This window comes from Gopherus flavomarginatus, chromosome 6 (assembly GCF_025201925.1).
Source record: "Gopherus flavomarginatus isolate rGopFla2 chromosome 6, rGopFla2.mat.asm, whole genome shotgun sequence".
Lineage (NCBI taxonomy): Eukaryota > Metazoa > Chordata > Testudines > Testudinidae > Gopherus > Gopherus flavomarginatus.
Window position 1 is genome coordinate 30,872,211 of NC_066622.1, and position 16,522 is coordinate 30,888,732.

Genomic DNA, 16,522 nt, shown 5'->3' on the forward strand with positions numbered 1-16,522 from the left:
CACTACTGAAAAAAAAATTTTGACTTGTAAAATATGCTATTTGTATACTAAACTAGAACCCTCTTACACCAGTATCAATAATTCCATTCTCACCAGTGCCAATCTTGATAAAAGCTTCAATATACACTACCCACAAGCCAGTTTCATGCATTGTTGGTTACTGTAGGCAGTGTTAGCAGGACTTCAACTATGCAGCCTATGTCACAACAGGCTACTATCCAGCACCAATCACTGTGCTAAAAGACAGCTGCAGCTAGTCCTGCTAACGCTGCCTGCAGTAACTACACTTTTGTACAGTTAAGTATGCTAGGCCGGATGAGAGACAGTAGCCATTAAGCTGGCGTGGGGGTGGCACCTGCTTCCCGCTGCACAGGCCTTCTCCAAAGGCTTAAGAAGAGTAGGAGGCCAGGGCCTAGTTGCAAGGAACAGAGCGGAGCTCAGGCCTCGCTAACCCTACGAGCGATCCTCGACTGCAGATCCTCCCCACCATTCGCGGCTCTGAACGCCTGGCTGTGGGAGCGCCGCCAGCTGCATTTATACTGACACCTCTCACCTCATTGGCCACGGTCAGAACCAACGAGAGGTGGCCCCGCCCCATGGACGTACTCATACAAGGGGGCGGAGCGCGCAAAGCCCCTGGGCAAGCGGGCACATGGCTACGTTCTTAGGGGGGCGGTGCGGCTTCCGTGTGCCAAGCAGCGGCGTCTGGGAGCGGCCGCGGCCGGCTCCAGCACCCCCACGGGGCTTGAGATGGGCGCTGTTTCCCGTCATGCCCAGCGGCAGCCCAAGGAGTAGCGCGACCCGCACAGACTCGGTGGCGTCAGAGGAGTTTTATTCTCAAATACAAAATACAGGTGGTTCGCTCAGACGGATGAGAGGCGGCCCCCTGGGCGGGGCTGCAGGAGCTGGCGGTCCCCCCAATCCCAGTCATCCTAAAGACTGGGACCCCGCCCCTCCCTTCTAAGAGCAGCTGCACGGGGGCGGGGCTCGGACAACTGCCCACACCCCGAAATCCTCAGCCCCGGAGTCTGAGCTGCTCCCAAGGGACAGAAACCGGGGAGCTGCGGGGGGCTGCTCAGAGAGCCCCTGCTCCTACCCAACCCCGACTAGGGCGGAGAGCTGGGGGGCGGGAAAGGGCAGCTGCAGGAACAGACACGAGCCAGCCCTTCCCGCACACCTAAAGGGGGCGGGGAGAGGAACACACAAGATGGCAGCACCCAGGAAGTGGGATGACCCCAAGCCCCCTCTCCCTCATTCTGGCCTCTGACTCCCCCGGGACCTGTCCTCCTTCCCCCACCCCCCACAATCTTTGGAGGAGCCAATTGCACAAACACCCCTTAAAGTGACTGATTCAGGCCCCACCCCGGTAAGCTTTTTCTGCCCATGCTTCCCCTTCACCTGGCTTGCTCTGAAGGGACAGGCGGGGGTTTAATTTGCTTGGGTGGTAGCTTGCTTTAGCTTCACTCCCAGCTGGGGAGGGTGGGGGCTGTACTCTGAGACCACCCCAAGCACCCACCCCAACATTTTTAGTTTAAAAATAGATAGAAATTTCTGTCTCAATAAAAAAAACCTCTTCCCTTCCCTTCCCCCCCCCACTCCAATCTTATCGAGGGGGTGCAATTCTAGCCCCTCCCTTGCAAGGACTAAATGTGGGGTACTGTTCACCTCCCTCCCATGTGCTCCAGTGCTCAACGGGGGTCCTGCCCCATTCCCCCACAGCAGGGGTATCAGATTAGCAATGGCCCTGGGAGATTTGGGCCATCAGCTGGATCTGGCCCCTTGTGCTGGGGCCCTCCCCCAGCATACAGCCCTGAGGGGAGATGGTGCCCTATGCTGCTTGCCTGCCATCCCGCCAAAAATAAAAGGATTAAAAGAAATAAAATATCGATCCAGCACCCCACCCCACCCCACCCCACCCCTCTTTGGCTGGGCTAAGGTGACCCTACCGGTCTGACCTTCACTCCTCATTCCGGCCCCAGAGCCTGGCTGAAGGGACCTGCCCTCAGATCTTAAGTGGTGGTGGTGGCAGTATTCACAGGATCGCCATCCCCTGTAGGGAACAGCTTTCCCTTCCCCTGCAACAGTGGTACAGACTTCCATGGGGTGCGGTGGGGCAACCCTGAACTGTCGGTGGCAGAGATGGACCCTAGTCTGACCTGGAAGCCAAGGGGGGTATCTCTTAGAACAACTCCACAGTCTGGGGTGGATGTTCCTTGCCCTATGGCCCCCACACCTGTCCCACAAACCACCACCCATAATCACCGCAGGGCTGCCCCACTTACTTGTCAACCCAAAGACCACCCCCACTTTAGCTCCAGGAGACTTCACATTTCTGTCACACTGAGACAACCCGCTATGGCCCCCAGACATACACAGGGCAACCTCCAGGTTTAAATGAAAAAAACAAAACCAAAATGAATGAAAAAACATGTCCACATGAGGGGGGCAGAATGCCCCCAAAAGAGGCTTACCCTCCCCCTAAAAAATCCCAAATGAGATACCCACCCACATTCTCCCCCACAAGCAACAGAGACAATAAATAGCCCCCCCCCAACCCACAGGCGCTACGAGGGGGGGTTGTGGCGGCGGCCAGGTGGTTTGGGGCGGGGTGGCCGGGCAGGGAGGGCTGAGGAGGAGCCAGAGGAGGAGGAGGAGGAGGAGCTCCGCCGGGCCTCTGCCCCCGTGCTTGACATCTTCAGCTTGCGGCGCTTGGCCAGGGGGGCGTTCTCCACGCTCTTCAGGAAGAAGCCCTCGCGCTTGCCCTTGTTGAAGGCCTGGGGGTCAAGATATTGGGGGTGGGGGACAGGATGAGACCCAGAGATTCACCCCCCAAACTTCTCCCTACCCTGGTCTGTTCTGTCCCCACCCCCACCCCCATATGGCCTATTCCCCATCCCCACCCAACCTACTATTCAGATGCTCACCTCTCCCTGCCTGATACTATCCTTCCCAAAAGCCTCAACTCATCCCGCCGCCCGTGCCTAAGAGCCAGTCCCAACATGAGGGAGACTCAGCCAGCCCCCCCGCCCTCAACCAAGGCTGCCTCCTCCTCCACCACCAACCCAGCTCCCTCATGGCCATGAACCAGACTCTCCCCCCTCACCATGAAGGCGGCATTGACCCCTGAGCGCACAGCAGGCCCTGAGGACTCCAGGATGTCGGGGGTCATAAGCGGGGTGGAGGAGAGGGCGCTGCCATCCTGCAGCCACTCGCTGTAGCGCAAAGTCGACATCTTCAGCCGCTTGGAAGGGTCCACGGTCAGCAGCCCTGGGGGTGGGGGAAGGAGGACACACCCACAGGTTAGTGATGAGAGGGGCATAAGCTGGATGGCACTTACCCAGCCCTTCCCCTAGGTGGGGAAGCAATACCCCACCCCGACATACAGTGATAACGATGGCCATATCTGGACCAGCTGCGAGTAACAGGAGTCCCAAGTTATGGCACAGCTCTTTCTAAGCTAGCACATTTATTCTAAAGGTGAAAGCATATGACAGTTCCTACCTCCTGCTAAAGGCTTCACAGAGAGCACCCACCCAATCTAATGGGGGCCTCAGCAAGCTAAAGTCCTTCCAACCCTTTCCAGGAAGGACTGGGCCCCACCTCGGGCAGAAGGGTCTGACCATTTGCTGGATCGCAAAGCAGCTCCGAGTCAGTTTAAACTCGGGCTATTTATCCAAAAAGTCTCCTCTTGGTCTGTTGGTCTCTGGAGAATCCCATCTGAAGCAGTCTATGCAGCCTCTCCAGGGCGAGGGACCTCTCTGGGGTGAGTGAATTTGTCTAATAACCCCTCCCCCACCCCTGCTATTCTTTGATCTCGGAGGGCTGTGGTTCCCCCTCCCCCATGGAGTTACACAATCCCTGGCCCACAATGATACAGAAACTTAATACAAAGCTATTACAGGAAATTGCCAGATTCACACTTGCCACCTCCCCCGCCTCTTGGGAGAGGGGTTTCCCAAGTCCCAGAGCACCCCTTCCGTCTGAAGTGGAGTGAGGGACACACCAGCCCCACAGATTCTCACTCCCCCAACCCTTGGAACAGAGTCCTATATATTGACCCTTTATATATCATGCCTCCTCCTCACCTCTGACTAGCTCTTTGGCCTCTTCGGAGACCCCCCTCCAGGCCTCGCCCTCCAGTGAGAACTGCCCCTCCTTGATCTTGTGCATGATCTCAGCCGCATGGGTCAGCGCGCCACCCTCCTGGCTGCTCTGGAAAGGCACCTGTCCGGACAGCATGGTGTACTGGGGGGTGGGGTGAGAGACAGTGGAGTGGGGTTGTTACCAGACAGTCTGGGTGAAGCTGACTCAGGGCAAACATCAGCAAGCTACCCTAAGGGGGTGATCCCTCAGCCCCCCAAATCCCCTCCCCCATACTGGGGACGCAGCCCTTGCCCTGGGAAGGGGGTGATCTCGCAGCCCCAGGCACCACCAACCCACAAGTGTGGCGCAGAGCTGAGCATTTGCTTTTTCCATTATAAGGGCTCAGAGAGGAACTGAGATTGTGGAAGTGGCTGAGATACCCCAGTACAGACTTCTGCTTTCATGCATTTCCCTTCCCCTTCCCCTGGAGTAGCCTCACCAGGCAACACGCCCTCACTAACACCCCTCAAGGCCCAACAGCTCTTCAGGACACGGTACTGTTACTCCAGAGTCGGGGTGGGTTTAGGACTTGGCACTAACTGTCCCGTGCTTGGTGCACCAACTCTTGGAGTCAGGTGACTGTGGCAGAACAGCAGCTTCTGTTATAAAAAAAAATCAGTTTCTAGGCATCATGGTTTGGGGGAAAAGCTGGAAAATGTCAGACACCTGCCCTGAGTCTGCAGAGAGCCTGAGCTGATCGCTGGGGTGAGGAGGGGGGAAGCTGCCCCGAGCAGAACTGATGCAGAGACCCCTGCCTCAGTCTGCAGACAGCCTGAGCTGATCGCTGGGGGAGAGGAGGAGCTGTCTCAGCGTAACTGACACAGAGATGCCTGCCTGAGTCTGCCAAGAGCCTGAGCCCATCACTCAGAGAGGGGAGCTTCCCTGGGTATCCCAGTGGGATGTTTACTGCTCTGGGGGGCCCTGCCAACCCCACGCTGCAGGGCTGTGGGCGTCTCACAGGACCGCCCCTCGCCCCCAAGCAAAGGAATTCCTCAGAAAAGCACAGGGGGGCCTGCTGCCATTCCCAGGAGTGGTGGGAGAAGAGGGGGGCCTCCTGACAGCCCCACTCCATGTGTGGACAGGATTATAATTGTGGGCGGAGCCGAAGTCGAGCCTTGGGAGCCTGTTCTTTGACCCTAGTGGGAGGGGAGGATTAACCCTTTATTTCCTCCCCTCATCTCCCACCCTGACACTGGAGTAAAACGCCTTTATCCTTCCTCTCCTCTGGCAGGCAGGGGGCCAGACTCACTCAGGCAGCAGGACATGCAACAAAGCTGTCAGCACTTCCCCTCCTGCCAGCAGGACTCCATGGACTGCGAGGCGGGGGGAGCGCCACCGTGTGGTTACATTCTTCAGTCCGGAAATCATTCACCGCTGGGGTGGAGCACACAGGGCTTATACAGCACCAGCAGGGAGACTGGGACCCTTCCAAATCCCTGGGATCGTAATGCCCCCTTCCCTGTAGGGATCTGGGGTGCTTTTGTACTCAGTGCTGGCCTCCCCGCTATGCATACCAGGATGACACCGAGGCTCCAGAGGTCGCAGGACTCATCATAGCCCTCGTCGGTGAACAGCTCAGGGGCGGCATATTGCAGCGTGAAGCAAGGTGTCTGCATGGGCTGTGAGCCCGAGGGGCGCAGGCGGGCAAAGCCGAAGTCAATCACTTTCACTGGGGCACCCTCTGTCTCGTCAGCATATAGGATGTTCTGGGGAACAGCAAGAGGATGGGGCCTTGAGCTCCTGGGGCACAGCACCTGCCCCCAGGGCCCACATCCCAAAACCCCAGCATCCCAATTGCCCAGGCCCCATACCCCTATTCCCAATCCCTCAAGGCCCTGATCCCCCAACATTTTACCCTAGTCATGCACAGGGCCGGCGCTTCCATTTAGGCGACCGCCAGGATTTGGGAGGGCAGCATTTTGCGGCCTTCGGCAGCAGTTCAGCAGTGGGGGGTCCTTCCGCGCTCCGGGTCTTCAGCGGCAATTCTGCGGCAGGTCCTTCACTCGCTCCGGAACTCGCCGAAGTGCCCCGAAGACTGGGAGCGCGGAAGGACCCCCCTCGCCACCGAATTGCCGCCGACCGGGAGCGCAGAAGGACCCCCGCCTAGGGCGCCAAAAACACTGGCGCTGCTCCTGGATGCACCCAATCTCCTCAGGCCCTGCCCCACAAATCTATTCCCATTCCCCATACCTCAGGTTTGAGGTCCCGGTGCACCACCCCAACGTCGTGCATGAAGCTGACAGCTGACACCAGGCTGCGCATGATCTGACTGGCCTCCGACTCGCTGAAATGCTGCTTCTTCTTGATGCGGTCAAGGAGCTCACCCCCTCGCAGCAGCTCCATCACCAGGTACGTGTGGTACTGCCCAGGGAGAGGGGAGGGGGGGATCACTGAGCAGAGTGGGATCCGGCAACACGGAGATACTGCCTCCTAAGGTGCAGCTGCTTCGGGTGGGGTACAGGGGCTAGTTTCACAGGGATCCCTCGCCCAGCACTGAGATGCAGCCACCTCTGGGGTGGGGCATGGGGGTTGTTGATGCCCGGGGAAGAAGGGGTGTGCTGGTCCCAGGGGGTGCTGAGGGGGAAGGGGGTACCTGGTCATGATGCACCTCGTGTAGTTTGACGATGTTGGGGTGAGACTCACACAGCTGCAAAGCCATCACCTCTCTCTGGGTGTTCACCTCCATCCTGGGGGGAAGGAGGAGGGAGATGTTAGCTGAGGTTCCGGAGAACTGCACTGCAGGATGGGGGAAGGAAAGGACCCGAAGGAGGTAGTTGGGGGAAGTTGGGGGAAGAGGAATGGGACAGCAAGGGGGTGGGAGGAGTGTTCAGGGGAAGGGAGATGAGGGGAAGGGAGGAAAGGCAGCAGGGGAGAGCAAGGGGCAGGGGTCTGGTGGCTGAAAGGGGGAATCTGGAGGTGGTGGGAGGGTCCCATAAAGGGTGATGGAGGACAATGGAGAGCCTAGGGGTCAGCGATGGTGGGGGACAAAGTCTGGAGTGAGGTGGGCCCCACATAATGCCAGGGATGAGTCTGAGAAGGCACCTGTGGGAGGTTGGGGAAGCACCTGGAGTTGTTTTAGGAGCAGGAGTGGGGGTGTTCCCATGGGAGCAGGCGGTTGGTTGCCATAGCAGCTGGAGTATGGGGGGGTTGCCAGGGGAGCACCCTCACCTCTTGCTGATGATCTTGACGGCGAATTCGGTGCCACCCTGGCGCTGCTGACATCGGCGACACACCGAGAAGCTGCCCTCGCCCAGCGCTGCTTCCTTCAGGTCCATGTCATAGAGCTGGAAGAATGAAGAGTCCTGGGGGAGGAATGGGGGAGCATTAGCGGTGCTCACTGCTGCGGAGGGACCCCCTGATGAGGAATCCCGCTCCTGCTAAGGCCCCTCCCTCACCCATTACCCAGGAGCCCCTGCCACTCCCACCAAGCCCGGGTCACTCAGGGGGCTCCCCTACCTTCATCATGGCGCTGCGCGCCACAGCAGCACTGCCTGGGCGCTCCCCGCTCAGTGCCAGCTCCAGCACATCCGTGGTGACGGCGTTGTGGTTGAACAGGATGGAGGGAGCGATGAAGGAGTAGCCCTGAAAGAGGGCAGGAGAGAAGGATAAGACTGGGGCGGTGGGGAGCCAGCCTGCAGACATCTCCATGGCTACAGCACCCAGTGGAGACTCCCTCACTCCCCCATGGGTCTGGTGGATGCAGGAGATTCCCCACACACACCAGAAAGCGCCCCCACTCTTGTAAGTTAGAGCAAGGGATTCAAGAACCAGTGCCCTCTGCCAGGGCACAGAGCTCAGCCACCACACGCACAAGGCTGGCGGGGGGAGGGAATAGCAGGGCAGGGGGCTCGCTTGGAAGACCTGGTCCAGGTTGGGGGGGTTGTGCTGACAGGTGAGCACACGAGAGGGCGAGTGGTGGGGGAACCTCAGCAGGGGGCTCACCTGGAAGACGTGGTCCAGGTTGGGGGGAGGCTCCAGTGGACAAGTACACCCAAAGGGGGGGTTGGGGGAACCTCGAGCGGGGTCTCACTGGGAAGATGCAGTCCAGGTTGGGAGGGTTCCAGCAGGCGAGTGCACAGGAAGCTGGGTGTTGCTGGGGGATGCCAGCTGGTGGGCGGGGGGGGGGGGGTGTCTCTCACCTGGAAGACGCGGTCCAGGTTCGGGGGGGTCCCAGCGGGCGAGTACACGGGCTCCAGGCGAGTGAACTCCTCGGCAAAGTTGCGCACGTCCAGCTCGCTGCGGACGATGGGTTTGAACGGAGCCTTCACCCGCCGCGCGGCCAATTCCACCCAGTCCAGGCCCTAGGGGAACACGAGGGTCAGTGTGGCGGGGAGGTGAGTGGGGAAAGGGGTCTAACGGGGGGATGGGTCCAGCACAGAGCCAGAGCCTCACTGGGGGAAGAGGGGGCCACCTCTCAGATTTGGGGCGCTGGCCATGCCTGCAGTGAGCTGTGTGTGTGGTGAGTGGGCCTGCCCAGGCTGGGGGGGAGACCTGCCAGGGGGGACTGGAGGGCATCTTGTCTGGGGTGCACTTGAGGCTCTTTTCCAGGTGTGAGAGAGCTATGTGGGGATCCCTGGCCAACATAAAGGATGGGGGGGGAGGGACGTGGCCAGGGGGCCCTGGTGACAGGGGCAGTAGGTGAGGGGGCTGTATGTGGGGCCTCTCCTGGGGCAAGGGGGTAAATGTGAGAGGGTCCCTGCATAGGATGGAGGAGCTGTGGGGACGAGGCCAGGATTCCTACCCGAGGGGGCTGCACTGGGGGACCCTGCTGGGAAAGGGGGTTGTGCCCAGGCTGTGGGGAGCCATGCTGAGGGTCTCGAGCCATGTGTGAGTGGGCTGTGGCCAGGGTGGGGGTGTCCCTCTCTCTTTCCCTCCTACCCCTTCACCTTGAAGAAGGGGTGCGCCTTGATGTCCTGTGCCCCATTGGGCCCCGAGCCCAGGCGTTTCTTGGGGTCCTTGCACAGCAGCTTCTGCAGCAGGTCGCGGGCCACGGGGCCGATGACAGTGGGGAATGGGGGCTGGCATTTGAGGATGCGTCTGCGGTACAGACAGCTCTGTTACCCAGCAGCCCCTGCCAATCCCCCTCCCCACCCCACATTACCCAGCTGCCCCTGCCAATCCCCCCCTTGCCATTACCCAGCTGCCCCTGCCAATCCTCCCTTCCTGCCCCCCGTTACTCAGCAGCCCCACCAATCCCCCACCCCACATTACCCAGCAGCCCCTGCCAATCCCCCTCCCAACCCCCGTTACCCAACTGCCCCTGCCAGTCCTCCCTTCTTGCCCCTCATTACCCAGCAACCCCTGACAATCCCCCTCCCCACCACACATTACCCAACTGCCCCTGCCAATCCTCCCTACCTGCCCCCATTACTCAGCAGCCCCACCAATCCCCCACCCCACATTACCCAGCAGCCCCTGCCAATCCCCCTCCCCAGCCCCGTTACCCAGCAGTCCCTGCCAATCCTCCTTTGCCATTACCCAGCTGCCCCTGCCAATCCTCCCTTCCTGCCCCCGTTACCCAGCAGTCCCTGCCAATCCTGCCACCATGTCCCCCATTACCCAACTGCCCCGCCAGTATCCCCCTCCCTGCCCCCCATTACCCAGCAGCCCCCTCACTTGGACACTTCGGCCTGTGTGTTCTTCTCCCCCTCCAGTGTAAATGGCGAGGCCCCTGTCAGCAGCTCAAACATCAGAATCCCCAGGCTCCACCAGTCGACGGACTGTGGAGGAGAGGGAGGGTGATGAGCCAGAAGCCCCCCAAGACTGACCCCACCTCCCACTGCCAGGGTGGGGGCAGTGAACCTGGAATGACACCCTCCCCCCAGCAGACAGCCTCCCCTCCTGACCGGGTGGGAGTGACAAGCTGACACCCCCCTGCCAGCCACTCCCCATTTGCCTGCCATGCCCAGCTCCCCCCTTCTCACCTCACCCCCTCCGGCTTCCTCCCTGCTCTTTGCCACTCCCTCCAACCTTACTGTGCCCCCTCAGTCATGCCTTTCCTCCACTCCCCCCACTCCTTTCATCTTGCCATGCCCCCCCCCATTTCTCCCACCCTCTTCTCCCCCATCACTATGCCCCCTATGGAACCCTTGGTTCCCTTGTCATATACCTCCCTCCCCACCACGCCCTGCCCGCCCCTGCTCACCTTCCCATGCCCTGACTTGCTGCGGATGATCTCAGGGGCCATGTACTCGATGGTGCCACAGAAGGAGAAGGTGCGATCTTTCTGTGGGGGAAGGGTGAGAAGAATGGGGGGGCGGTGCCAAGGTCCAGCTGTGGAGCCCCCACAAGGAAGAGGGGCTGCACCCCTCCCCAGGCCCCAAACACCAGTGACTAGGGGAGGGGGCAAAGAGACACCCCCCTTGGGAAGCAAAGAGATTCTCCCCTACTTTTCATCAGAAAGATGAGAGAGGGGCACAGAGTGAAGGCAGGGAGATCCTTGTGGGGAGGGGCAAATTCCTGGAGGCAGAATGAGGGAAGTCTCCAGGGGAAGGATATTGTGGGATCCCCAGGGGCAGGGTGAGGGGATGGGGCAGGAGTCCCCAGGGGCAGGATATTGAGGTGCCCAGGGGAGGTTATGGGGGATCATCAGGGGCAGAGTGGGGGTGTCTGACCTCCTCAGTGAGGAACTCCTTGCTGAGGCCAAAGTCAGTGAGCACCACGTGCCCTTCGCTGTCCAGCAGGATGTTCTCCAGCTTCACATCCCGATAGATGATGCCCAGCTGCAGATGACACAGCTTCAGAACGGGCATTCCCAAAGCCTGCATCCCCCAGGTTCACCCACAACATGGCTCCTCAGTGCCCCTCTGACCTGGAGTGCCATCCTCCAAGAACCCCTACAGGACAGCACCCCCATAGTCCCTGTGGCACAGCCCAAGATCCCCCAGCAACCCCTGAAGGACAGCACCCCCATACACCCTGTGGCACGGCCCAGGAACCCTTACAGGATAGCACCCCCATTGCCCCTGTGGCATGGCCTGAGAGCCCCCCAGGAACCCCTGAAGGACAGCACCCCCATTGCCCCTGTGGCACAGCCCAAGAACCCCCCAGGAACCCCTACAGGACAGCACCCTCATGGCCCCATGGCATGGCCTGAGAGCCCTACAGGACAGCATCCCCACAGCCCATGCGGCATGTATCAACTGCTGCCCAGGAACCACTACAGGACAGCACCCCCATAGAACCTATGGCATGGAGGGAGAGCCCCCCAGGAACCCCTACAGGAGAGCACACCCATAGCCCCTGCAGCATGGACCAAGAGCCCCCTAGGAACTCCCTATAGAACAGCACTCCCGTATTCCCTGCGGCATGGCCCCTCAGAGCCCCTCCATAGCAGAAGAGTCTACTCAGTTTTTGGTATATCCTCTCCAGATATTTCCCATCCCCTCAGAACATGCACCCCCTGGAAAGCGGATCTCCCCCCTGGTCCACCCCCTAGACACCCCCCACACACAACCTTGTGCAGATGCTCCAGGGCCAGCACGATCTCCCCGGCGTAGATCCGCACCTCCTCTTCCTTGAAATGATCGCGCTGGTACAGATGGGTGAAGAGCTCCCCACCACTCACATAGTCTGCAGGGCGGGGGGTGAGGGAGGACAGGGAGTGAGAACCCAGCACCCCCAGCCAGTCCCCTCCCCACCCCCAGACCCTCTCAGCTTGGTCTGGATTCCCTCACACCCCATGGCACGGGAGGGTGCTGTATGCCTCCCCTATCGCTCTACCCTCACTGCCTCTCCCCCAGGAAAACTTGAGCGGGGTGTTAAAAGGAAAATTTTCCGTAAAAGCCTCTTGCTGGAAGAAAACTTTTGATTTTTTATCAAAAAACCAAATGATGCACCATAGTCCTGGTCCCTCTCCCACCACTGGTGGTAGTGTCATGAGTCCCTGGCTGTGGTGCATCCTGGGAGAGGTTGTTTAGGTGTCTCACACACTTATTCTAATCTGTAAGCCAAGTTCCCTGGTTGAACCACATCTCCCACATTGCACCACAGCCTCCTCTTGCTGACTGGCTTGAGCTCCTCATGGGAGCTGTAGGTCAGTTGCCTCACACAGCACCATTCTCCTCTATAAGCTAAGCTCCCTGGCCAGACTACACCTCCCATAATGCATCATAGTCCCCCCCCCCACTGGAGACACTAGGTGGTGTGTCAGAAGCCAATCGCCTGGTGCACCATGGGAAATATAGTCCAACCACGGTGCACAATGCCTGAACAGGGAATGAACAAGACAGGTTATCATCAAGTGATCCATCCCCTTTCACCCAATCCCAGTTTCTGGCAAACAGAGGCTAGGACACCATTCCTGCCCATCCTGGCTAATTGCCATTGATGGACCTATCCTCCATGAATCTATCTAGCTCCCTTTTGAACCTCATTATAGTATTGGCCTCCACAAGACCCTCTGGCAAGGAGTTCCACAGGTCGACAGTGCATTGCAGTGAAAAAATACTCTCTTGTGTTTGTTTTAAACCTGATACCTATTAATTTCATTTGGTGGCCCCTTGTTCTTGTATTAGGTGCTTGTATTATGTTTCATCAAATATTAGTGTGGAAAACAACACTGGTCTTTCTCCAGCTCCACCTACTGCCACACCCTAGGGTCTCCCTGCTCCCCGACCTGCTGGGTAACATTTTCCTACCCTTCCCATTCCCTTGGATCCACTCTGCATCTGGCATCTGCCACACCCCCATCCCCTGGGTCCCAGCGCCCCACCCTCCCCTGCCCCCTCCCAGGGTTCCCCCATACCCAGGATGAGGTGCAGCTTGGAGCCAGTCTGGAAGGCATAGTGCAGGGTCACTAAGAAGGGCGATGCCCGCACATGCTCCAGCACAGCCCGCTCAGTGCGTGTGTGCTCTGTGGTCTTGGCCTTCTGCACAATGGCCGCCTTGCGCAGCACTTTCATGGCATACAGCTTCCCCACGTCATGGCCAGTCATCTTGCGCACCAGGAACACTTTTCCGTATGCTGGGGGATACAGAGGGGTATCAGAGGCAGCCCAGAAGGGGACATCAGGAGGATCCCAGGAGACTGGGGAGATGATGGAACTCAGGAAAGTAGGGATGGGAGCAGCAGGCTCAGGGAGGAAGGGGACCTTCTTATAGGCTGGGGAGAGAGGGGATTGATGGGCAGTGCCCCATCCCATTGGGAGGAGGAATGGGGGCACAGCCCCCCAGTGCCCCCTGTGCCCCTCCCCATGGCACAACCCTGTGTCCCCCACTCACCTCCAGTCCCCAGCACCTTAAGTAATTCGAAGTTTTCCATGCCAACTTTCTCTTCATGGCCAGTCAGGTTTGCTAGCATAGAGACAAGGTTATGAGGATGGGAGTCAAAGCCGGCCTGGGGCCCTGTGCCACCCCTCCCACCTGCTCACCACAAACCTTACCTGTCACCTCCTCCCTCATTGTTCTACCGCACGGGCCCACACACCTCACCTCCTCATCTCATGCCACAGGCCCATACCCCCTGCCTTGTCCCCCCACTTCATCCCAAACCCCCACCTATGGGCCCATACCTCCTGCCTCATCCCTCCCACACGCACACCCAGCTCAGGCCCATCCTCCCACCTTCCACTCCAGCCTCATCCCATCCCCCCACTAACTGTCCCCACCTTACCACCCCATCCTGCTGCACCTCAGTCCCCACCCTCGGTCTCAACCTCTCCCCCAGGGATGGGTGGGGTCAGGGTATAGTGAGGAGGAGCCCCCATTTCCTGCCAGTGACTCATAACAGTTTTGGTGCCAAGGGGATGGGCAGGCCCAGGCCCAACAACTCCCATCCCCACAGATACCCTGGGACCAAGCCAGGATGAGGGAAATTGGGGGGGGATCACCCCTCCATTTCCAGGTGGGGACACTGACTCATCCCCCCATATCCCTGTGGTGCTGCCTAGTGGGGATCCTGAATGCTGCTTTCCTCTGTCCTAAAGGGGATTCCCAGGATCAAGAGGGCACCTGGATCTGGTGGCAAATGTGGGGGCTGGAGGTATTAAGTGCCCAGAGAGACATTTCCATCAGCCCATGGGGATGGCAAGGTGAGGGGCACCCCACAACTTCCTGTGAAGGGGGGCACAGAGTTCAGGGTGCAGTGGAGAAATGGGGAGCCTGCAGCTGGGAGGAGCTTGGGGTGAGATCACCTGCTTAACAACCCCCTTCTCCACCAATTCTGGCCAGATCTCCCTACATCCCCACACCATACCTCCCCTCCCCCCCAGGGTTCCCCACAGGGCTGCACTACCCTGCCCCTCCAAGCTCCTGGCAGCTGCAAAGAGGCTTCTGCCTCCTCCCCTCAACCCCTTACATGTCCTGGGAGGTCCCAATCCACCCATGAGACCCTCCTCAGCTGGCACCAAGGGGCAGATACCAGGATGGCCACCTGGCACTGCCCCTCTTGCTCTCTCCTCCACTGCAAAGGCTCCAGGACTCCGGATTGGAGGCTAACCCAGCCCAGAATGGTGAGTGTCCCCTGCCCATCCCCCACCCACTCGGGACAAGGGCTTCCCTTGGGTTTAAACAGGCATCACCCCGAGGCTGCCATGCAAGAGACCCTAGTGCCCAAGCAGGCAGTGTGAGCTTTCTTGCAGCGGGGCCCAGCTCAGGGCACGTTAGGCATGAGTCTGGCACCAGTGGTGGATGAGAGACCAGTGCACAGCTTTGGGTGGGTGGGGCAGCTGCCCTCCATGCAGCCCTCACCCCATTGCATGTGCACACACACCCTGGCTAGCATCCATCCTCCCACACAGGCCCTACCCCAAGCCCAGGTAGTACCCTGCCTCATTGCCCACGTCCCTGGCCACCCCCACTCCCCCAGCAGGCTGTGTCTCATACGCCTCCAGCTCTCGTGAGCCCTCCAAGCTGTCAGTCCCTGGGGAAGGGGGTGCAGTGACTAATCCCCACCCCCGCTCCCCTGTTACTGCTGCCCACCCACGGGGCTGAGCCTGCACTGATTGGGTGGGGGGGCGATAGGGCTGTAGGGAGAAGAGGGACAGGGCCAGCTTCTCCTCCCCGCCCCCCGCATGGCTCTGCACTTCCTCTCCCCCAATAGCCACCCTTCTCCCACACCACTGCCACCAGGGGCCATGCAGCCGGAAAGGTCCCAGGGGACATGCACAGTTCAAACCAATGTCCCCGGCACTGCACCCGTCACCCCCTCTTCCCTGCACCCCGGCTCTGCACCCGCCACCCACTCCTCCTCCCTGTACCCCGTCACTGCACCCCAGAATTGCACCCGAATCCCTTCCTCCCTCCACTGCACCCGCCGCCACCCCATTCTCCTCCCTGCAAGCCTGAACTGCACTCGCCACCCGCTCCTTCTCCCGGCACTGCACCCGATTTTTGCACCCCGGAACTGCACCCGTCACCCCTCCTCCTCTCTGCACCCGGGCACTGCACCCGACTCCCTGCACCCTGGAACTGAACCCGCCACCCCCTCCTTCTCCCTGAACCCCGGCACTGCACCCGTCTCCCCCCTCCCTCTCCCTGCACCCCAGCACTGCACCCGATTCCCCCTCCCTGCACCCATCACCTCGTTCTCCTCCCTGAACCCCGGAACTGCACCCCGGAATTGCAGCACCCCCCTCTTCCTCCGCTGCTCCTGGGACCTGCTCCCCCTTCCCCCGAGCCCAGGAACGGCCCCTAACCTGCGCCCCAAGCCCTCCAGGCCCCCTGCGCGCCGCCGGGCCCGCTCCCAGCTCAGTACCGTCAGTGAGCGGCAGCTCCACCGTCTCCTCCTCCGCCCCGTCCCCCATGGCCGCGCCGGGCCGGGATCTGCTCGGCTCGGCTCGGTTACATGGCCCGGGCCCGGCGCTTCCTGGTGCCGCCGCCGCCTCCGGGCCTGACTCAGGCGGCAGGAATGTGACAGCGAGCGGGGAGCGGAGCGGAGCGGAGCGCAGGGACCGCCCCGGGGAGGGACCGACAGACCCCCCGCGCCCCCGGGGGCCCCCACGGTCCCGCACCCCCGCCCGGGGAAGGAACAGACACACCCCCCATCCACCCCCCTCAGGAACCCCCCGGATCCCGCCTCTGGGAGGGACCGACAGACCCTCTTCACCGCCCTAGGGATCCCGCATCCCCACCCCAGGGGGGGACCAACAGACCTCACCAGATCACTCACCCCAGACAGATCATACCACAGATGAGCCAGTTGATCCCCCCATCCTACCCCCCAGACCCCGGGGGGGGGGGACCGGACACACGCCTCCACCAGGGACCCTCCACCGCCATAGGGAACCCCCATGGGTCCTGTCCTCCCTCCCCCAGCCAGGGACTGACAGGTCTCCCTGTCCTCCCCCACCCCACACTTCCTGTGGCCCTCCCAACCCCCATAGGGAACTCCTTGGTTCCCACACCCCCTGCCCCAGAAAGGTACAGAGAGACCTCCCCA

General features: G+C 60.4%; 1 protein-coding gene and 1 long non-coding RNA gene across 2 annotated transcripts; one reads left to right on the forward strand and one right to left on the reverse strand.

The window, feature by feature from the left end:
* Window positions 1-666: 666 nt before the first annotated feature.
* Window positions 667-5,645, forward strand: LOC127054479 (uncharacterized). The gene is made up of 3 exons (XR_007775260.1): window positions 667-854; window positions 3,584-3,763; window positions 5,375-5,645. It is a non-coding gene; the product is annotated as an uncharacterized LOC127054479 (long non-coding RNA).
* Window positions 1,033-16,007, reverse strand: RPS6KA4 (ribosomal protein S6 kinase A4). Its single transcript, XM_050960686.1, has 17 exons — window positions 15,839-16,007; window positions 13,366-13,437; window positions 12,890-13,108; window positions 11,600-11,715; window positions 10,758-10,865; window positions 10,289-10,369; window positions 9,760-9,863; window positions 9,030-9,180; window positions 8,283-8,444; window positions 7,600-7,725; window positions 7,312-7,445; window positions 6,737-6,830; window positions 6,334-6,504; window positions 5,658-5,849; window positions 4,086-4,245; window positions 3,104-3,267; window positions 1,033-2,774 (listed from the first exon to the last, which is right to left on the reverse strand). Exons 1-17 carry the CDS (start codon window positions 15,885-15,887, stop codon window positions 2,565-2,567), a joined length of 2,313 nt encoding a protein of 770 aa, XP_050816643.1. The 5' UTR covers window positions 15,888-16,007; the 3' UTR covers window positions 1,033-2,564.
* Between the last annotated feature and the right edge of the window lie 515 nt (window positions 16,008-16,522).

Coding starts and splice junctions, on each gene's coding strand:
- RPS6KA4 (XM_050960686.1), bottom strand. CDS start 15,887: ATGGGGGACGGGGCGGAGGAGGAGACGGTGGAGCTGCCGCTCACTGAC. Junction 6,505..6,736: donor ACGAGGTGCATCATGACCAG/GTACCCCCTTCC, acceptor CTCCCTGGGCAG/TACCACACGTACCTGGTGAT. Junction 5,850..6,333: donor ACCGGGACCTCAAACCTGAG/GTATGGGGAATG, acceptor GCTGTTCCCCAG/AACATCCTATATGCTGACGA.